Raw genomic sequence first — 23,617 nt, 5'->3', positions numbered from 1 at the left:
GAGTTACTGTTGAGAAAAACAGCTCTGCGTCATAATAAGAATTTAATTTAAACCAGCCGTACGAAAAATAGAAATATAAAAAGATTACCTGTCAAGAGACAAATTCATTTGCTCCGGCTCATGTTTGAATAATGTTTACTGGAAAATGATATTGCGGTATAGACGAATTAATAATATAATTCATTTCTTTTAACTTTGATCTGAAACTTTCTAGATCAGCTGCTAAGATTTCAAACCGTTGTAGAAGTCACAAAAAATGAAAGAGCCACATTGCTAATTGCGTCGAAATCAAGTCTGCAAATATATATAACTTAATGGAAATAAATGTGATGGAATATATTTATTTTTTCTCATTCTCATATATAACGTAGCTGTCCAAGTGAAACTGATCGTATTATTTTCTGCACAATATATATAGCAGATACAAAAACTATCAAAAGGGTTTTGCGTTGTTTTCTCCGACAGTCATACGCTTCTCTACTTTGGGTACCAGAGGTTTTTCTCGAACCCTATGAGGACTCGTGATCGGTGCACGTGGGAGGTTGTTCGTCGTCGGCCGAAGGCCGAAGGTAGTAAGACGCTTCAACCGGAACCGGAAACCGCGCAAGAAAGGTACCCTGGTACCCAGGGTAACTCGTCTCTAGCTGCTGTTTAATTTGGAACAAAAAAAATATAATAAAAACAAGCAATAATGTCGACTGACGTTTCGATGACTCCATGTCACCATTTTAAAAGTTGTATACACTTGATTGCAAAAACGTTGACACCTAAGAAGCATAAACCGTGAACGATGAGACTCAATGGCTTTATGGGTATAAGTGAACTAAGTTTATTTGCATCTGATATTCTATTCTCGAGCGACGGTTGATGACCAAAATTAGTTGCACGTGGTGAATGATGGAAACTTTCCAAGCTTTCCTTAAAGTGTCCAAGTTGGCCAACAAGGGCAACTTGAGTGATATACAATTCGCGATTTGCCTAAGTTCAAGAGAGGCAATGCATTTTAGCAATATTTGGTATTTATTGCGCGAATGGTAAATTATTGATTATGGAAATGAGGTTATTGTTTAAACAACTACCCACAAATCCGTTGGGTCTCATCGTTCACGGTTTATGCTTTTTATGTGTCAACGTTTTTGCAATCGAGTGTACATACATACATAGAGGATATTACATGACCGCGCGGAGATACGAAAGTTCTCTTCGAGTGTTGAAAAATATTTCACGAGTGAGCGCAACGAACGAGTGAAATATTTTTCAACACGAGAAGAGAAATTTCGTATCTCCAAGCGGGCATGCAATGTTCTGTTTATTAGATAAACACCAATGAAGTATCAAATCGATTGCAAAAGGCGCGATTTATCATGTTACCATAGCAGCGGTGATCTTTTCACGTGCGATTTCACGTGTGAAGATATCTCACCTGGTATTTCATTGGTGTTTATGTAATAAAAACGTTGTTCAAGGTATCATAAAAAATAAAATACAAAAATGACACCCTGAAAAGGAAGTTAAAGAGGCGGACCCTATGTGAATTAATTTCTTAGAAAATAAAATTAAAAAATCAAAACATTGTACATGTGGAATAACAATTTACATAAAAAATGAAATTATGAAATGCACATATACGATTTAAGAGTCGCTATAAAATTGAAGCGAGCTCAAAGTAATCGCGAAAGCGGAGATTGTTTAATTCAAATACAGTTTTATAACATTCAATCAAGGAAAAGTATCATCTCCTATCACTCAGTGACGACCAACGCAGGGCTTCACAACGGTCTTCATAAGACATTTCGCCCCTTCACTGACCTAAGGCCAACCACAATACGTGCGAGTGTAGTTGTATTTGATTAAAAATACAATTTGGCATACTCAAATAGTCGGACTTACACAACTTTGAAAATGGTGACATGAAGTCATCGAAACGTCAGTCGACATTATTATATCGCTTGTTTTTTTTTAACTTGTTTATCGAAAACCTAAGTTATTAAAATAATTCAGTTATTGCAAGTACTTACTCGTTTAATAATTTAGTATTTATACATTTCAATTTTTAAGATAAAAATGGATAACGATCTCAAAGAACTTTCGAAATGACATCGACGCAAACGGATCTGACGGTCGGATTAATGCTGGCTTTGCCTTTCCTTTGTTTGGTGCAATTTTCTTCATCAAATTAATTGACAGCGATGACCTGGCATGCATTAAGGGAGTTGAAATTCTCATAACAAAAACACTGAACGTATGTACCCTCTGGATGAGGGACAAATCCCAGCTTACAGCCCAAATTTTGCCCAAGATCCCATCCACAGTGCCCAAATTCAATGCTATCATAAAGAATAAATTTTAGCTCGCATAATTTTACTCTCGGGTGTTGCAAACCTTTGCTTGGTAATGTGCGACCGCCATACCTCTGGGATATCAGTATCGGGTACCAGTCTCTCTTCTCCGCAGAGACCTCTTTCGCGTTCAAGGGGACACAAATTAGCGAGTGAAATAATGAGGAGCGCGGTTTTCGTTGCTTTTATTCTGAAAGAGCCTCTGCTTTGGAGTGAGAGCACCAGTGATAAAGTGCGTCAGCGTTTGGTTTGCGAGCAGCTTCTCGTGCAACAATTACGTTTGTGTACACTAGCTAAAGCCTAAGTCTCTTGAGCCCGCTGGAAGCTAATCTCGTCCCAAGAGCCTTCGTTAGCCTTCTACGCATGCGCGTCCTAGATAGATAAGGTGTTGTTTTTACTTAAAAGTCAAGTACAGTAGTGATCCCCATTTCCTGCCTTTTAAGATGTTTAAATATATATTTTTTTAAATTAGTATATGTTGTCGATATGAGAAAAACATAATCATTATCTCTGCGTGCTAAATATAACCAACTCAATAAGAAGTCTTGTGTTCGGGCTGACATTGAATGTTCAGCTGTTGAAGAAGAGGCAATTAATTTACTCACATTGACATCAGTGTTGAACAAACTTGTCACGAAGAGAATAATATGACTCTTTCCTACTTCAGATCTGGAAGTAGCCAAATTGGCTTGGTGGCTTCTAAACTGATGTAGTATAAATTGAAAATAGAAGGAAAATTTTTTTTAGTGAAAATTACTCAATTAAAAGTTGGGTATTATACAAATGCTAAACTGTGGACGAAAACATTCAATTATCTTTTGGGCCATCATGGCCAAGAAAGATGTTAATAGATTTTGCCTCAAGGTGTTGCATTTATTTTCTTTTTCGCTTTTGGGTAATGGGTTATCAATATAAAAACATATCGCCTATTAACAGTGCAAAAGAAAGATCATGAAAGCTTTGCGTGTCAAAGGCCTCAAGCTGAGTTCAGATCTCCTTTGTCGCTATCAGTAACATAGCTACTTCAAGATAAACACAAGGTTACTTTTAACTTATACTCCCTGTTGCTTGGGGCGACAAAAGAATAGCAAAACCTTTTTTGTATAATATTTTATAAAAAAAAAAGAATTTACGTTTGAATTACTAAAAACAAGTTTAACGATCAATATAAAAATATAAACATAAGAAAATTGATTTAGATTATCACAGATCTTTGAGAAAATCTTCCAAATGTGCTCCATGTCAAATCAATATTAAAATTAATTAAGAAGTTAGTTTTTCAAAAACAGGGGCTAGGAGTTTAGGCCGCGAAGTATTTGCTAAATCAGATTCCTAGACGAGTGTCAACGGGTGCCAAACATATTACCCTATGGGCAAAAACGTATCTAAAATACCACGAACATTGCGTTTGAAATCATTTAGTCGCTGTACAGTTAGTGGGATTGCCTTTTAACCAATACAAAGCATCAAAGTTGGTCATGACGTTCACATTCGCAGAAAAGACTAATTACTAGCTCAACTTCTTCCCTGGTTTGTCATAAAAGCCGGAAGAAAGAGCAAACATCTTTCCATCAAGATTGAAGAAACCTTCGCCAACTTCTTCAACGCAGAGTTTGTTCTTTATTTTCAAGAGAGTGGGCAATAATTTTTTTTTTTTTGCGCCATCATCAAAAGCGGAAGCTGTTGACAAAGGAACATTTTTCAAGTTTGAACAAGCCTCGACTTCTTGCCGAGATGAATGGTTCTTCTTACCAAATGAACATAACTGGTATCTCTGACAGCTTTGCTGAGGGACCACCGACCAGCGCGATAGTCATCTTCACTTCCTTGTACGTTATTCTGACAATTGGCACTATTTTCGGGAACCTTCTCGTAATAACAGCGTTTTGGAAATTCTCAAACCTCCGGACTGCGTCTAACAGTATACTGGTGAGCTTGTCGGTCGCGGATATGTTGATGGCGGTTGTCTTTGTGTTGCATATTACTAACATCTTGGGCCCCAGCACAGTGTCTCCTACCAAATTATGTGGCACCACATCAATACTAAATCTCACATTCAATTCCGTCATCATTCTCCACCTGTCGTTGATCAGCGTTGAACGTTTCATTGCCGTCAAGTTCTCCTTGAGATACCAGACTATAGTAACTAAACGCCGCGCGCTGATCGCGTCCATCGTGGTTTGGCTGTATGGAATTGGAGTTTCAGTGGTTTTGCCTGAGCCGCTGAGAGCAGACGGGTTGGGAGCGTTTTTAGAATTTTTGAGGGCACTGACACCCTGCTTCGATCTGTTTCAGAATGAGCCCTTCGTTTTGGTGTCAAATTCTGCCAAAGCCTACCTTATTTTCTTGGTTCTAACACTTTTGGCCGCACCTATAGCTTTAATTGTAATTTCATACAGTTACATCTTCACTGTTGCTTGGAAGCAACGAAAACAAATAACCCAAGAAGAGCGTAACTTGCAAGTGGTTACACTGAGCATGAAGCGTGAGATGAAAGCTGCCGGTACTGTGGCCATTGTTGTGGGCCTGTGTCTCGCTAGTTTCGTACCTTTGTTGGTGGTACTATGCCTTCGTTTCCTCACCTCAACAATAGTCGGACCACACCACGTGCTGAGCACATATTTGACGGCAAGCTTGAACGCCTTGTGGAACCCTCTCATTTACTGTTGGAGAAACGAGAGCTTCAGGAGAAGTTTCAAAAGACTTCTGAGATGCAATCCATGGTAGTGTGAATTGAAATTGTTAATCAAGATAAAACCAGAACTCCGACTCTAATCATCAATGAACATTGACGTACAGTCGAACTGTCCGTTAGCGACCGCCCAAAATGCCAAGATTTAGTGGTCGCTTACGGGAGGTGATCGATTACGAGAGTCGAACCAGAGGGGGCCTCTTTCCGGGAACAGGTCTGATACAGCTACTTATTCGAAGAGAAATATTTGCATGCATTTTCCTATTTACAACTGAATACGGGAAATTCTAGGTAATACCACTTAAAGTGCCTTGACACTCTGAGTAGCCTAGTACATACAGCCAACATGGAGATCAGACCACGTGTCAAGTGGTCGCTTACAAGAGGTTAAAAACAATGAAAATGTATAATGTCGTCACCTCAAGAAGTGGTCGCGGTCGCTTACGAGAGGTGCTCGTTTACAAGAGGTTCCGGCTTTGACTGGGGAAAATTGGGTGTTTTGGATAGGTGGTCGCTTACAAGCGGTGGTCGCACATGGAGGTTACCAGATGGATGTTATGGGATGGCCAAGATTGAAATGGATTGCGACTTGAAAAGATTAGCCATTTTTTTCAAGTTGTTCCAGACTGAGTGTATTCTGCAGAAATTACTAAAAAACTCATTATAGTTTTTTTCTCTCAGCAGAAATCACTTAATATTTTATTCTCGATGCTCTAAGAGCAATTTGATGTTAGTGAAAAGGTATCTTGTCAAATATCTGAGCAGTTGTGACCAAAACACAGAGAAATTTTAGTTACAGTGCCCCCTTAAACTAGGCTCATGAGACAAACATCCTGTGATACTGCTTGGATGAGTTGCATGTGTGAAAGAAATGCGATGTTATCAGCTCAGGTGTAGAGACAGTGTATCTTGTAATTGTTGTGTCTAAGCACGGAATAACATCAGTATACACTCACTGTGGAGAAAACGGCCGACCGAGCTTTAATAATCACGCCCTAAAACTAAAGCTACAACTAAGAAACGTGCACGCAACTTAACTATATAAAGTTCCGTTCTGGGACGTGTGATACGTAATATACCTTACGTAACCATTACACCTAATCATGTTACCTATTGTATAAACCTAGTTAATTAACACTATAACAGTAATGTTTTAATTTTTTGTGGATTTTCATTTCTGTCATTAAAATATAACTAATATTTGTCATTACCAATAAAGTATTAAATAACAAAAAATGCCACTTTATAAGTTTATATGAAAAAAATAATAGCTTTTGTTTTTAATTTGCAAAACACGTTACTTACATTACTTACAATACGGGGTTACATAATACCACTAACAATACAACACTCTACTTACAATAAAATACTTACATTACTTTCAAGACGGGTTACTTACACTATTCACAATACAATCAGTCTACTGACAATTCAATACTTTCATTACTTGAAACATATACAATTACTAACGGTTGATACGGGCTACTTACGCTACTAACTTGTTTTACAATACCACTTACAACATAAACAAAATACTATAAAACTTATGACTTAAAGTAGAAGTCACAAAACATTTGGTTACAACTTAGACACTAACTTAGAGAAGATTTTAAAATTGTTTTACAAAAAAATAGGTTTAACTTGACTAGCTTTAAATGGACCTACCGTAGGATTTTATCCACAAACAAAATAATTAAGTTAGAACACCTTTGAAAAGACTAATACACTACACCACAAAAACGTACTGTCGACTAGATTTCATTTATTTCATCCTAAGACTGAAGAGGTAGCGCCATCTTTAAAAAAAACAAAAACAAAAACAAATAATAATAATAATAATAATAATAATAATAATAATAATAATAATATTAAAACAAAAAGCAATACCACATGGAAAGAATTGCTCTTTTTGACGGTCAAACCTTAGACTTTCATACACGGGCTGAAAAGTTGTAACCACCTTATCCAACATATATTGTAAACAAATAATTTAGCTTATTTCTAGAAATTCTAAAACTTGTTCAGTTAAAAACGTGCGATAACATTTAACTTTATGGACTCTTTTATATTTTCTTCTCGCTGTAAAAAGCTTATATTTATTCGCTTTCTTGTATTCAATTTTTGCTTCAATATTTGTTATAATAAAGTTTCGATATAACGCGCGCGCTGATTGGTTGAAATAGCGTGCTTTATCAGAGTACAGATGCACGGAACAATGGTGTCACAATATCAGCCTGTTTGTGAAATGCCTGGACTTCTTTCTCGCTTTTTTATTTATTTATATTTGTTTACCCAGACGTCTTATATCAAACCTAGGAAACGAAATCAAGCTCTTAGCTTCAATGGATATAGACCATCCTGTGTGTAACAGTACAAATAACACGGTGATTGAAAGTGAAGTTTCCGAAAAAGTTAGCGATGAAAACACAGAAAAACAGAGATTTGCAAGCATGTCAACCGCGGAAATTACAACGAAGGCAGAGACGAAAAACATCAAAATGGGTAGTCCAATGCAAGTTTTTGAACGAAAGATGTAAAAAAAAAAAAAAAAAAGCTTAAGCTTAAGTACAGTGTTAAAAGCTCAAATCCGGTAAACGCTCGTTAGCCATATTTTCCTGTAAAAAAATCAAACAAAAAAATTGAGAAAACTGAAAATTTAATTAGCTAGCCGCAAGTTTTTGAAGCAGTTTGTTTCCGAACAACGTCCAGATTTTCATGAGCCACAGATCTACCGGATTTCATTGAACGGTTTCCTTTTCCATCCTGATTTCAAAACGGAAAAACTATGAAGAAGCACTGGCCTTATTTTGGAACTGTGCAAGGTTTATGAACTTTTTGATGTTTTGGTTTGACATGTTTGACAGCTTTCGTCTTGTTCAACCAATCAAATCATTTGAACCATTCTAACAAGGATTTTGATTGGCCTATTTTAGCGTGCTTAATGAGAGTACAGATGCACGCAGACAGCACTTCTGTTCGTTTGGAAAAGGAAGTTTGTTTTGAAAATGAGGATCAATGCGTGGGGAAATAAAAGGATTCTTTAACATGAAACAAACAAAGAAGCCTCGACTGTGCTCTGTTCTGTTTTAAGGCACTTACTATAGATAGCGGCTCAGTAGAGCACTCAAGAATTAGTGAGAAACACTCGACTACGTCCCGTGTTTCCCCCTACACTTCTTTCGTGCTCAAGCCGTTTCCTACGTGCTTTACAACAGAACAGAGCAAAGTCGAGGCTTCTTTATTTGTTAATTCACCTTAACCCATTGCAGTCCGGGTGTTTTCCAGTAATTTCACAAATTAGCATATTAATAATTAACCCCGTGTACAATAAAAATACACAGCTTACTGGGTCAAAGAAAAAGCACTCCTTTGGTCTGACTAGAATAGTTAGAACTTCTAATTATCGAATAAAACACACTAGCTGCGAATTGAAGATTACCGAAAGAAACAAACCTGAAGGTTGAAATTTTGAACATTTCGATGTAATTTGATCCTCACGTCACATGGCAGTAATTTAATCCGCTCTCGAGAAGACGTGTTTGTTCTGATGCAAGATTAGGGAGTCGTCACGTTTCACCAATGAAAACAGAAAGAAAAACAGACAAAAAGCTTTTCTAAATCAAACATTTATTCAAATAAGTCTTTGTAGCCCTAAGAAGGAAACCGTATAATTCTGGCGGCGAGGCGACCGACTGACAAGCCATTTGAAGGAATTGCGAGTCAATTTTGAAGCCCCCCCCCCCCCACCCCCTGCTAAGACCGAAAAATACATGCACAGATGATGGATTCCGATTGGTCTGCCTTTTCTAAAGACAATTAGAACAATAGAGAACAAGAATATCCCTACTAGGAGAGGTGAGGAGTGAATACGAACGTGCGGAAAACCTCGGGCGGCACGGCTTTACTCTATGATCTATTATTTTATTTTGGATTCTAAAATCATAATGGCCGTACGGCTTTATCCACAGATTTAAAATTACAAGCTTCTTTATAATTCTGAGAGAAAAAGGTTAGGAATTTTAGCTTTTCTATTGCCAGCGTGTAGAGATAGAGCATCATAAACTAGCGTGGTATAAATTTGCTGTTTTATCAATTAAGTTTAGTATTTCCCAACTTTAATTATCCTGCGCAAAACATTTGTTTCTCTTGACATTTTGAACAACCTTCTGCACTAACATAATTACCCCGCCTCTCCCAAACAGGTGTAAATCGACAAATGAGCGCTCGCTCACCCAAAATACAGCTGAATTGAAGGCGAACATTAATTTTAGCCTTCCTTTGTGCTATATTTAATTCCTGTAGCTCCTATTTGAATAAAAATATCCAGCTACTAATAATCGTTTCAATTTCAAAAAGGAGTCATATCATGAGTTTATCCATTTCTACTCCTTTTCGACGGTACTTACCCAAAAAGTTTGCCAGATTCAGGCGCTTTCGCTTCGATTCAGATTCAACGCCGTTTACTTTCAGGAACAAAGGAGCCAGTAATTTGTCATTGTATTCACAAACAACTTAAAGGATTACTTCCAATAACGCTCCACTCCGAAGAAGAATGCAGTCTGGGGAAACAATTTGATAAATGTTCTAAAATACACGCAAAACAAGTTGAGACGGCTTTCACACTAGGCTAGAACGCTAGGCTTCCCTCGTTTAATTTCCATTTTCCGTAAAACAATATAAAACAAAACAAAAGTTGACTTACAATATATATATATGTACTCCTGTAAACTGACAATTTCTCAAAAAACTGTTTTAGGTTGATTGTCATGGTTTGTCATTGCTGGTTATATCTCCTTTTTATGCAACAAATTTGACGAAGATTCACGAATTGAATTTATTTGAGGTTGTCATGGTTTGTCAATAAGCATGTCGGTCCTATCTCCTTTTTAGGCGACAAATTTAACAATAATTGTTATTTGAACGCTTAATGCGCCTCTGTTTTAAAAATGAATTTGACGATCAGAAGAATATTTTTAGGTAATCTTTCCTTGAATGAGGGTAAAAATTTTGTAGGCCTTCCAAATTCTAGAATTTGGTGACGTCACGTGAAAACCAAGAATTGTAGCGCGCGTTTCTGTCAACATACGAAACTATCGTATCATATTTCGTCGTGGACATTATTAACTTTGAGAAAAAGCGCTCGTAGCAACATACTTTGTCCTTTGATCTCCCCGCTTCAACCTTAAAAAAAAATTAGTATATGTGCTCAGTTTTCTAGTACCTTTCCTATTATCATTTTTCGTGCATGTTTTAGTTTTAACCTTAAGTCAGTTCTACTACCTTATAGACAATCATTGTCATTTGAGCTGTTAATGGACATTTATTTGGAAATGAAATTGATGTTTAGAAGACAATGTTTCCATGAGTCAGATAAATTTCCAAAAAATATAATGACTATGTTTCTCTTATGTCTGTAGAAAGAGCGCGCTTTTAACTTATTAAAATTAAAATTAACGCGAAAGAGGTCCTAAAATTTCAAAATTAAGGAAATTAACGCGACTTACACAAAGAAAAAGAATTCTTTGAGACAACAGGAAAAAATTATTTTAACACTAAGTGTAAAAATCCGACATGCAAACAATGTTCGTGGAATTGTCCCTAAACATAGGGGTTAAGAGAAGGAATCTAGCCACTTTGAGTATTCCTCACATGCAGTGTCCCTAATACCAGCAGATTCCACCCTGATAAAACAATGCTTTTTCCTTTCTGGAGTGTATGGAGAATTTGGGGCGAAAGTTGTGGAAATTAAGGTCACAGAAATTAACGCGCCACTTAATTAATGATGCGGAAATTAACTTTAACAAAAATTAACGCGACTTAAATTAACGCGAATTTTATTTCATGAAGCGTTATTTTCCTATAATAAGGTACTGTCTCATTTTCACAAAATTTCCATCTCCACTTTGATGTCTTGTTGCGTCATCATTATACCATCACATGAGTTTTTTTTTTTTTAATCTACAATGGAGATTACAAGTTTGGAAAGAATGGGAAAAGCCTTTCCATTTGACAAGGAAAGTTTTCGGGCAAAAATATTCTTCTGGACAAATTAAATTTACCGAGAGAAATTATTTCTTTATTGATCAGTTAGTTAAATATATACCCTTCAGAGCAGTTTGTCGTGGCCTTCATGTTGCGAAATCTCTTTGCAATTTATGGTTTGTCGGACGCCAAATCCCGCCACATTGAAATCTCACATTGAAAACCACTGTTCAAAGCATTTCTGTTCTCGTAGGCTCGTTTTAGCTTGAACCACATCCTGCCTCGTACCTAGGCACATTCTAAAAGTTCTCGGGTCGAAGAGAAACTTGGGAACGGATTTTCGAAGCTTGTAAAGCACCTTCCTATTGTGATGGCCTCAAGCCTTCCTAGGTTTCTTTTTGCGCGCAAGTTATTTTCTGCGTTTTGAGGTGCCTGGTTAAGAGACACAACAGCGCCGAGAATTTACGATCTTAGCAGAACACTGTCGAGGGTCAAACATGACGTAGTAAGCGAAGCTTGATGCGTCGCGTCGAAACGCGAGAACTTCCTTGATATCCTAATATGTTAATGAGAAGGTCGCGTATCGTAAAGCTTTTCCGAGGCTTTGAAAGGCATGACAAAGGCCGAGAACACAAAAAATAAAATAATAACATCGTGAATCACTTTTGAAAATAAAACGTGAAAGAATTTTGTTCCGTTTTTCTTGATTCCGCTTCAAACTGCTGGCATGAGATTGCGAATTGGGATGTGAACAATTGTAGCGCGCGTTAATTTCTGTCAACATAAGAAACTATCGTATCATATATTTATATTTCGTCTTGGACATTATTAGAAAAAGCACTCGTAGCAACCTACTTTGTCCTTTGATTTCTCCGCTTCAACCTTGAAAAAAAATTAGTATGTGTGCTCAGTTTTCTAGTATCTTTCCTATTATCATTTTTCATGCATGTTTTAGTTTTAACGTTAAGTCAGTTCTTCTTCCTTTTAAACAATCATTGTCATTTGAGCTGTTAATGGGCATCTATTTGGAAATGAAATTGATGTTTAGAAGACAATGTTTCCATGAGTCAGGTAAATTTCCAAAAAAATATAATGACTATGTTCCTTTTATGACTGTAGCTGAAGAGCGCGCTTTTAATTTATTTGCAAATATTTGTAGCATGAGTTGAAAATTTGTCTTGCTCGTGGAAGTTAACTTATGATTATAATGGAATGGATTCAGTTCTTGTCTTTCTATTTTATTCCTGAAAAAAGATCATGTGATTTTGGGCGTCAAATATCTGCGTAAATGCTAATTTGCAGGTAAATAATTCACAAAGTTGACACCAGCCTTATTAAAGCAGATGGTATTTAACGGATCGCTTTAATTAAAAAATCTTGGTAACTGACAAACACAACAGACTGAACCAAACTGATGCAGACTCGGCTTCCTTTTTGTCCTTAAATCCATTTTCTTCACGACCCGCATGGCCGGTAATCAGATGGGCCCACGGGGAGGAAAGTGCAGTGGAGTAAGCATGAATTGTATGAATTGTACAGCCGAAGGTTGTCCTAACAGAGGCTTGGAGGACGAAAAGCTGATAGCATTAATTACCATAAAAAGCCTTGTGATAATTTTTGCCATCTGCGGAAACAGTTTGGTGTTCAGAGCGTTTTGCAAATTTTCCAGCCTGCGAACTGCATCCAATGTGATTCTGGTGAGTTTGTGCGCCGCGAACAGTTTGATAGCAATCGTTTACATCCTCAACATTAGCAAAATTGCTCTAAAACTGAGCTCTAATGATCAGCATAGGTCCAAAGGTATTTGCGAGGCAAGTGCGTGGTCAAGCTTCATACTCTTATCGGTTATCATTCTTCATCTTGCGCTAATCAGCTTTGAGCGTTTGATCGCCGTCAAGTTTCCCTTGAGGTACCACTCCATAGTGACTAATCGCCGAGCGTTGTTCGCGTCCATAACGGCGTGGTTGTGGGCTGTGGCTGTCACTCTTGTCTTTCCACAGGCGCTCAGAGCAAGCAACGACGACGCCTACAATAGGCTTGTTCATGCTTTGCAGCCATGCTTGAAAACAAAAAGAGGCCGCCCAGATGGACAAGCACCACCGTTAAGTACAGGGTATCTGATCTTCTTAGTCACTTCCATGCTGATCATCCCTTTGGTGACCATTCTATTCTCGTATGGCTACATTTTTAATGTGTCCCACAAGCACAGAAAACAAATCAGACAACAAGACGACATCCAAGGCATTTCCACCATTAAGCGTGAAATGAAAGGTGCTCGCACTCTCGCCATTGTTGTGTCAGTGTGCCTTCTCAGTATCGTCCCACTCATGATATGTACAATCCCCGTTTACTTCGGCAAGCTGCCTGATCATGGTAGCCGCCGTCTACAGCGCAGGATGATGCGACACATCGTTTACGATGTTGCATTTGGTTTGAACGCTATCTGTAATCCTCTCATCTACGGCTGGAGAAATGGACAGTTTAGAAACGCATTTCGTAGACTGTTAAAGTGCTGTTAAGACGAAAACGACAGGGAAACAAGGGTAGTTAAGTACTAAAAACTGTGTGAGCCGCGTAGCACCCAAGTTATGCAATAGAAATGATAGAAATAGAATAAAGGCCAGAACGAGGGTGTTTGTCACGAAGAACAAGCAATTCCTACTGAAGATAAGAAATAAAAACGCTTCATGTAGGGCCGGCGTGTCCTTTTGCCTTTTACATTCGTCATAACTTCAGCGACAAACAACATGACATAAATAACTACCAAGAAGAACCATTTTATAAGCTTCGATAAGTGCGAAAATATAAATTATAAGCTCGGTAAATATTCTGTCTGAGGCTAATCACATATGTAAAGGATCATAGAAGTACCAAAACATTCTTCGTAGTCCAATGTGGTGGTTATCATAGTTTAATGTGAATGGACCTGATTCTAGATTCTTTAAGGACATGGACAAACGTAACGTTTTTGCAAAATGTAAAACAAGAGCAATTCCAAAGGCTGATATGAAAAGTAAGTTTCATTATTACTGAATAAACAACTAGGAATATATATATATAAATAAGAGCGACAAACATTAACTTTCCGACGCAAGCAGAATATTAATTTTCCATGTCGCTGTTCCTGAATCCGAAAGCGGTAAGCAAAAAATAAAATAATAAAACAATTACTGTTGTATTTTACTGTCATTGTTTAAGTTGCTGTTGTATCTTATATTTTTAGAGTTCCCAACTTCTTTTTGTGTGCGGGATCAAAATGTTTGCATTTATGTGCCTAGATATTTTCTGGAGTCTGGACAAATTTCATATATTTCGGTTTCTCAAAGCTTTCTTATTCAAAACATGGACTGGATTTTAGCGCAAAACTGAACCGAACTGAAGCAAGAGAAAGGCTTTTTATTTTCATATTTCAACCAAGAAAATATTTGTTTGTTCTCAATGACATAAATGCCGCCATATATACAGTTTGCTGTCTTTTAGAATCGGTAACAACATGTTCATATTTGGCAACATGTGCGTGGTAATTTCTACAGTAGAATTTGTTAAGTACGTGGTTAACAACTTTTGCTGAATCTACTTCGTAAGGATCGTAAGTAAAATTAATTGGAACTAAATATTTCGTGCCATATGGTGTCTTGTCGTATCGCTTCATGCGTCACGATAAATTAACTTGCTTCCTTCAAGGGGTTACAAAATTTCTCCGCTTATGCGCTTCTTAGAACAATTACTTTGGAACAGTCAATAGCTATCTTATTATCACCAAGAGCCTTTGATGACTCTTGTTGACACCTGTTAAATACGGTTCCTATTTTTCGCGATTTTTGTGATGCAACAGTAAATAAAGAGAAAAAAATACAGGCCTCCTTTGCTCAAACTCAGTTCTTAGAAATCGCAAAGATTAAAAACTTCCCAAAATTCGTCTCTGAGGACTGAGTGTCCGGAAAAATAGCGAGAATAAACAACAAAATGGCTCAGGTTATGAAATAATGTCTGGGTCAATTCCAAAAGCGATCATCCCCCCCCCCGGGCAAACCCCCGGGCATTTGACTTTTTTAAAAATGCCTGATCAAATTCCCCGCTATGTGGGCCGATTTCTAGGTCAAATGCCCCACTGGTTGGGGCAGAAAAGTCATCGTGTTGGGTTTTTTTTTTTTTTTTTGTATTCGCTAGCTCTATTTATCTAAAAATCAACGAAATTGATACATTCATAAATTCAAAACAATTTATTATTAAAGATAATGCATAACATCACATATGAAACTCAACTATAAACAGAGAGTTTAACGATATATGTACCGATACTCGCTTCGAATTCTCTTTTTATTAAATGTACATGAAGTTTGCAAATACGTGTCCATTTTTCGCAAAATATTTGACTAAATGATTTGTTAAATAGTTTACGCATTGATTAAATAAACTGGATGATAATCATCTCTTGTTGCAATACAATGGGCGTTTACGTTTACCTATAAATTTAAAAGCATGCAACTTTATCACAAAAAAAATGTAAAGCGCATTCACTTCAGGAATATATATTTCTATTACAAGTAGAACTGTGAACGGTTTGTTAAAAAACAGTCATAACAAGAACAATAATAAAAAACACTATGTTATGAAACCTAGACATGCCAACAAGTCGAGCTTCGAACGCCGAGCAAAGGGAGAACGAAGCTTGAATTCCAAACCTTGTATAATGGCATATTTCCGAATATTTTAATACGCTGGAGCTCGCATATATCAACATAAATTTTTTCGAAAACCATGAGGAGTTGTGACATGTTACATGGAGTACAAATTATTTTTAAACGCGACCGCTGACCAGCATTTTTTCGACGGGTCAAATGCCCGATGGGTCGGGTTTCTATTCGCGTCAAATGCCCCACTATGTGGAGCCGAACAGGGGTCAAATGCCCGGGGGTTGCCCGGGGGGGGGGATGATCGCGCTTGGAATTGACTGATACATAAAAGTTCAAATTGATTAAAAAATTAATATATTGTTTTTGCCTTACGAGTTACTGTTGAGAAAAACAGCTCTGCGTCATAATAAGAATTTAATTTAAACCAGCCGTACGAAAAATAGAAATATAAAAAGATTACCTGTCAAGAGACAAATTCATTTGCCCCGGCTCATGTTTGAATAATGTTTACTGGAAAATGATATTGCGGTATAGACGAATTAATAATATAATTCATTTCTTTTAATTTTGATCTGAAACTTTCTAGATCAGCTGCTAAGATTTCAAACCGTTGTAGAAGTCACAAAAAATGAAAGAGCCACATTGCTAATTGCGTCGAAATCAAGTCTGCAAATATATATAACTTAATGGATATAAATGTGATGGAATATATATATTTTTTCTCATTCTCATATTTAACGTAGCTGTCCAAGTGAAACTGATCGTATTATTTTCTGCACAATATATATAGCAGATACAAAAACTATCAAAAGGGTTTTGCGTAGTTTTCTCCGACAGTCATACGCTTCTCTACTTTGGGTACCAGAGGTTTTTCTCGAACCCTATGAGGACTCGTGATCGGTGCACGTGGGAGGTTGTTCGTCGTCGGCCGAAGGCCGAAGGTAGTAAGACGCTTCAACCGGAACCGGAAACCGCGCAAGAAAGGTACCCTGGTACCCAGGGTAACTCGTCTCTAGCTGCTGTTTAATTTGGAACAAAAAAAATATAATAAAAACAAGCAATAATGTCGACTGACGTTTCGATGACTCCATGTCACCATTTTAAAAGTTGTATACACTTGATTGCAAAAACGTTGACACCTAAGAAGCATAAACCGTGAACGATGAGACTCAATGGCTTTATGGGTATAAGTGAACTAAGTTTATTTGCATCTGATATTCTATTCTCGTGCGACGGTTGATGACCAAAATTAGTTGCACGTGGTGAATGATGGAAACTTTCCAAGCTTTCCTTAAAGTGTCCAAGTTGGCCAACAAGGGCAACTTGAGTGATATACAATTCGCGATTTGCCTAAGTTCAAGAGAGGCAATGCATTTTAGCAATATTTGGTATTTATTGCGAGAATGGTAAATTATTGATTATGGAAATGAGGTTATTGTTTAAACAACTACCCACAAATCCGTTGGGTCTCATCGTTCACGGTTTATGCTTTTTATGTGTCAACGTTTTTGCAATCGAGTGTACATACATACATAGAGGATATTACATGACCGCGCGGAGATACGAAAGTTCTCTTCGAGTGTTGAAAAATATTTCACGAGTGAGCGCAACGAACGAGTGAAATATTTTTCAACACGAGAACAGAAATTTCGTATCTCCAAGCGGGCATGTAATGTTCTGTTTATTAGATAAACACCAATGAAGTATCAAATCGATTGCAAAAGGCGCGATTTATCATGTAACCATAGCAGCGGTGATCTTTTCACGTGTGATTTCACGTGTGAAGATATCTCACCTGGTATTTCATTGGTGTTTATGTAATAAAAACGTTGTTCAAGGTATCATAAAAAGTAAAATACAAAAATGACACCCTGAAAAGGAAGTTAAAGAGGTGGACCCTATGTGAATTAATTTCTTAGAAAATAAAATTAAAAAATCAAAACATTGTACATGTGGAATAACAATTTACATAAAAAATGAAATTATGCAATGCACATATACGATTTAAGAGTCGCTATAAAATTAAAGCGAGCTCAAAGTAATCGCGAAAGCGGAGATTGTTTAATTCAAATACAGTTTTATAACATTCAATCAAGGAAAAGTATAATCTCCTATCACTCAGTGACGACCAACGCAAGGCTTCACAACGGTCTTCATAAGACATTTCGCCCCTTCGGCTAAGGCCAACCACAATACGTGCGAGTGTAGTTGTATTTGATTAAAAATACAATTTGGCATACTCAAATAATCGGACTTACACAATTTTGAAAATGGTGACATGAAGTCATCGAAACGTCAGTCGACATTATTATATCGCTTGTTTTCTTTTTTTAACTTGTTTATCGAAAACCTGAGTTATTAAAATAATTCAGTTATTGTAAGTACTAAATACTCGTTTAATAATTTAGCCGGTATTTATACATTTCAATTTTTAAGATAAAAATGGATAACGATCTAAAAGAATTTTCGAAATGACATCGACGCAAAAGATCTGACAGTCGGATTAATGCTGGCTTTGCCTTTCCTTTGTTGGTGCGATTTTCTTCCTCAAATCGATTGACCGCGATGGCACGGCAGACATTAAGGGAGTTGAAATTCTCATAACAAAAACACTGAACGTATGTATCCCCCAGAGGAGGGACAAATCCCATTTTTTGCGCAGATCCCAGCTTAAAACCAAATTTTCCCAAGATCCCATCCACAGTGCCCAAATTCAATGCTAGCATAAAGATTAAAGTTTAACTTGCATAATTTTACTCTCGGGTGTTGCAAATCTTTGCTTGGTAATGTGTGACCGCCATGCCTTTGGGATATTAGTGTCAGGTACCAATCACTCTTCTCCGCAGAGACCTCTTTCGCGTTCAAGGGAGACAAATTAGGGACTGGAGCGAGTGAAATAATGAAGGGTTCGGTTTTCGCTGCTTTTATTCTGAAAGAGTCTCTGCTTTGGAGTTAGAGCACCAGTGATAAAGTGCGTTAGCGTTTGGTTTGCGAGCACTTCTCGTGCAACAGTTACGTTTGTGTACACTAGCTAAAGCCTAAGTCTCTTTAGCCTGCTGGAAGCCAATCTCGTCCCCAGAGCCTTCGTCAGCCTTCTACGCATGCGCGTCCTAGATAGATAAGGAGTTGTTTTTACTTAAAAGTCAAGTACAGTTATGATCCCCATTTCCTGTCTTTTAAGATGTTTAAATATATATATTTTTAAATTAGTACATGTTGTCGATTTGAGAAAAACAAAATCATTATCTCTGCGTGCTAAAAATAAACAACTCAATAAGAAGTCTTGTGTTCGGGCTGACATTGAATGTTCAGCTGTTGAAGAAGAGGCAATTAATTTACTCCCATTGCTCAAGTGTTGAACAAACTTGTCACAAAGACAATGATATGACTCCTCCCTACTTCAGATCTGGAAGTAGCCAAATTGGCTTGGTGGCTTCTAAACTGATGTAGAATAAATTGAAAATAGAAGGAAAATTTTTAGTTAAAATTACTCAATTAAAAGTTGGGTATTATACAAATGGTAATCTGTGGACGAAAACATTCAATTATCTTTTGCGCCATCATGGCGAAGAAAGACGTTAATAGATTTTGCCTCAAGGTGTTGCATTTATTTTCTTTTTCGCTTTTGGGTAATGGGTAATCAATATAAAAACATATCGCCTAAACAGTGCAAAAGAAAGATTATGAAAGCTTTGCGTGTCAAAGGCCTCAAGCTGAGTTCAGATCTGCTTTGTCGCTATCAGTAACATAGCTACTTCAAAATAAACACAAGGTTACTTTTAACTTACTCCCTGTTGCTTGGGGCGACAAAAGAATAGCAAAACTTTTTTTGTATAATATTTTATAAGAAAAAAAAAGAATTTACATTTGAATTACAAAAAACAAGTTTAACGATCAATATAAAAATATAAACATAAGAAAATTGATTTAGATTATCACAGATCTTTGAGAAAATCTACCAAATGTGCTCCATGTCAAATCAATATTAAAATTAATTAAGAAATGAGTTTTTCAAAAACAGGGGCTAGGAGTTTAGGCCGCGAAGTATTTGCTAAATCAGATTCCTAGACGAGTGTCAACGGGTGCCAAACATATAACCCTATGGGCAAAAACGTATCTAAAATACCACGAACATTGCGTTTGAAATCATTTAGTCGCTGTACAGTTTGTGGGATTGCCTTTTAACCAATACGAAGCATCAAAGTTGGTCATCACGTTCACATTCGCAGAAAAGACTAATTACTAGGTCAACTTCTTCTCTGGTTTGTCATAAAAGCCGGAAGAAAGAGCAAATATCTTTCCATCAAGATTGACGAAACCTTCGCCAGCTTCTTCAACGCAGAGTTTGTTCCAGTTTATTTTCAAGAACTGAAACAGTGACAAAGAGAGGGCAATAAATTTTTTTGCACCTCCATCAAAAGCGGAAGCTGTTGACAAAGGAACATTTTTCAAGTTTGAACCGAGCCTTGACTTCTTGCCGAGATGAATGATTCTTGTTACAATATGAACATAACTGGTATCTCTGACAGCTTTGCTGAGGGACCACCGACCAGCGCGATAGTCATCTTCACTTCCTTGTACGCTATTCTGACAATTGGCACTATTTTCGGCAACCTTCTCGTAATAACAGCGTTTTGGAAATTTTCAAACCTCCAGACTGCGTCTAACAGTATACTGGTGAGCTTGTCGGTCGCGGATATGTTGATGGCGGTTGTCTTTGTGTTGCATATTACTAACATCTTGGGCCCCAGCATAGTGTCTCCTACCAAATTATGTGGCACCACATCAATACTAAATCTCACATTCAATTCCGTCATCATTCTCCACCTGTCGTTGATCAGCGTTGAACGTTTCATTGCCGTCAAGTTCTCCTTGAGATACCAGACTATAGTAACTAAACGCCGCGCGCTGATCGCGTCCATCGTGGTTTGGCTGTATGGAATTGGAGTTTCAGTGGTTTTGCCTGAGCCGCTGAGAGCAGACGGGTTGGGAGCGTTTTTAAAATTTTTGAGGGCACTGACACCCTGCTTCGATCTGTTTCAGAATGAGCCCTTCGTTTTGGTGTCAAATTCTGCCAAAGCCTACCTTATTTTCTTGGTTCTAACACTTTTGGCCGCACCTATAGCTTTAATTGTAATTTCATACAGTTACATCTTCACTGTTGCTTGGAAGCAACGAAAACAAATAATCCAAGAAGAGCGTAACTTGCAAGTGGTTACACTGAGCATGAAGCGTGAGATGAAAGCTGCCCGTACTGTGGCCATTGTTGTGGGCCTGTGTCTCGCTAGTTTCGTACCTTTGTTGGTGGTACCGTGCCTTCGTTTCCTCACCTCAACAATAGTCGGACCACACCACGTGCTGAGCACATATTTGACGGCAAGCTTGAACGCCTTGTGGAACCCTCTCATTTACTGTTGGAGAAACGAGAGCTTCAGGAGAAGTTTCAAAAGACTTCTGAGATGCAATCCATGGTAGTGTGAATTGAAATTGTTAATCAAGATAAAACCAGAACTCCGACTCTAATCGTCAATGAGAATTGACGTACAGTCGAACTTTCCGTTAGCGACCGCCCAAAATGCCAAGATTTAGTGGTCGCTTACGGGAGGTGGTCGATTACGAGAGTCGAACCAGAGGGGGCCTCTTTCCGGGAACAGGTCTGACACAGCTACTTATTCGTAGAGAAATATTTGCATGCATTTTCCTATTTACAACTGAATACGGGCAATTCTAGGTAATACCACTAAAAGTGCCTTGACACTCTGAGTAGCCTAGTACATACAGCCAACATGGAGATCAGACCACGTGTCAAGTGGTCGCTTACAAGAGGTTAAAAACAATGAAAATGTATAATGCCGTCACCTCAAGAAGTGGTCGCGGTCGCTTACGAGAGGTGCTCGTTTACAAGAGGTTCCGGCTTTGACTGGGGAAAATTGGGTGTTTTGGATAGGTGATCGCTTACAAGCGGTGGTCGCACATGGAGGTTACCAGATGGATGTTATCGGATGGCCAAGATTGAAATGAATTGCGACTTGAAAAAATTAGCCATTTTTTTCAAGTTCTTGCAGATTGAGTGTATTCTGCAGAAATCACCAAAAAACTGATTATAGTTTGTTTCTCTCAGGAGAAATCACTTAATATTCTATTCTCGATGCTCTAAGAGCAATTTGATGTTAGTGAAAAGGTATGTTGTCAAATATCTGAGCAGTTGTGACCAAAACACAGAGAAATTTCAGTGACAGTGCCCCCTTAAACTAGGTTCATGAGACAAACATCCTGTGATACTGCTTGGATGAGTTGCATGTGTGAAAGAAATGCGATGTTATCAGCTCAGGTGTAGAGACAGTGTATCTTGTAATTGTTGTGTCTAAGCACGGAATAACATCAGTATACACTCACTGTGGAGAAAACGGCCGACCGAGCTTTAATAATCACGCCCTAAAACTAAAGCTACAACTACGAAACGTGCACGCAACTTAAGAGCGCCTTTTTTTCATGACCGAGTGAGTGATGGCACAGGGTTCAAAAATTGACTACCCTCATATTTTGCTCAGACATACTCTATGATAAGTTAATAAACGTGGTGTATTTCTTATGTTCAGCTCTGCTTTTGTTTTCCAGAAAATTACTAATAACTGTAACGGGCGCCGACCGTCACAAAATGGCGGAAATTAGTGCGTCGAGTAACAACACAAGAACTTCGCTCGTGTAAAGCGCAAAAGGAAGCACGGTTTTTTCAAATTTTTATATATTTGTGTAAGAGTCATTGGCAAATGATTCAAGTCTAAAACCAGGATTGTTTACTTAACTGGGAATGCACGGCACGAGTTTGAAAATCACCAATATTTCATTGTTTAAAAATCTCATTTTGGAGCAGTTTTTCAATAAACATTTTTATTATGCTCAAGGATATAAAAATTAGTCTGGGACTTTTAACTTCTACACGAAAAAACGATGCTCTATGTCGAGAAAATCACAAACTCCACTTGTCAACAAACACAAATAATCGAATTAGTCTCTGTTATCGAAGCCAATATTCCAAGCAAATCTTAGTGCTTAGCACCTATTTGATTAAAAGGTCAACATTACAAGTTTACCTTGCTAAAACAGTGGCTGTAGATTGGTTTTCATTCCTACTTTCTCTTCAAAATTACCATCTTCCCTCTGCCAGCGAGTTTACGAAATCAACAACTATCTGAACGATACCTGGGTGGCTCTTGTACAAACATCGGCGCTATTCTTCGCAGTTTCAAATACACCATATCTGCTATCTTTCTCTAACGTACAACTGAGCTTGTTTCATCGTAAAAAAAATGACCATTGAGCGAGATTTTCGATTACTGAGCGACACTGTCGTTTTGACTTCTTCAATCCATGCATATCATTTGTATGTCACGCAATGACATATCACACTCCTTACAAGGAAGGCTTGGTTACCAATATTCCTTCAGGTCAGTTACACAAGTTTTGCGGATAAGGAAATAATTTTGGTTTGTTAAAAAAGACACTCTGTGATCTAAAATTCTTAAAACAAATGGAAAAAACGCCAAAAAGAACGAGCTAGGTTAAGGAAGAAAGAACCACCGACCGACAGACAAGCAGCCCGAACGATAGAGAGAAAAAAAGAAACAAAGAAAACGAACTTGTAAGCAAACAAAGGAAGAAATGAAGGAAATAAACAAATGTAAAATTTAGAAGAAGGAAAGTAGTAATAAAATAATGGGAAGGGAAAAACAGGAGCGCTCAACACTAAAGAAAACCAAATTTAATAAAGTGAACCAATCCTAATGATATAATGACCATCGCGTCATTTAAAATTTTTAAACAAACAGATGATCGCGCAGCCACGTTGTCCTTCCGGATAACACATGAAAATCAATTGCTCTTTTCAGAGGTTAGCTGGGGGACAGTGCTCCCAAGATAAACGAAGACGAGCAAAAGAAAAAAAGTGCCCTTATCCTCCCGTTGCT

General features: G+C 37.7%; 2 protein-coding genes and 1 long non-coding RNA gene across 3 annotated transcripts in view; all 3 read left to right on the top strand.

Moving 5' to 3' along the window:
- LOC146463429 (uncharacterized) overlaps positions 1-23,617 on the top strand; it is a 225,147-nt gene that overhangs the window by 105,172 nt on the left and 96,358 nt on the right. The window lies entirely within an intron of this gene.
- LOC146463437 (beta-2 adrenergic receptor-like) lies at positions 4,040-5,066 on the top strand. Its single transcript, XM_085084442.1, has one exon. The coding sequence runs from the start codon at positions 4,074-4,076 to the stop codon at positions 5,064-5,066; it is 993 nt and encodes a 330-aa protein (XP_084940568.1). The 5' UTR covers positions 4,040-4,073.
- On the top strand, positions 20,133-21,125 carry LOC146463436 (beta-2 adrenergic receptor-like). Its single transcript, XM_085084441.1, has one exon. The coding sequence runs from the start codon at positions 20,133-20,135 to the stop codon at positions 21,123-21,125; it is 993 nt and encodes a 330-aa protein (XP_084940567.1).

Source organism: Pavona decussata, unplaced genomic scaffold (assembly GCF_977016875.1).
Source record: "Pavona decussata unplaced genomic scaffold, jaPavDecu1.1 SCAFFOLD_176, whole genome shotgun sequence".
NCBI classification, from domain to species: Eukaryota; Metazoa; Cnidaria; class Anthozoa; order Scleractinia; family Agariciidae; genus Pavona; species Pavona decussata.
The sequence above is the reverse complement of the archived record's forward strand: the minus strand, read 5'-3'. Positions and strand labels throughout refer to the sequence as shown.

Excerpts from the sequence above, each read along its gene's own strand:
- LOC146463437 (XM_085084442.1), top strand. The coding sequence starts at position 4,074 with ATGAATGGTTCTTCTTACCAAATGAACATAACTGGTATCTCTGACAGC.
- LOC146463436 (XM_085084441.1), top strand. The coding sequence starts at position 20,133 with ATGAATGATTCTTGTTACAATATGAACATAACTGGTATCTCTGACAGC.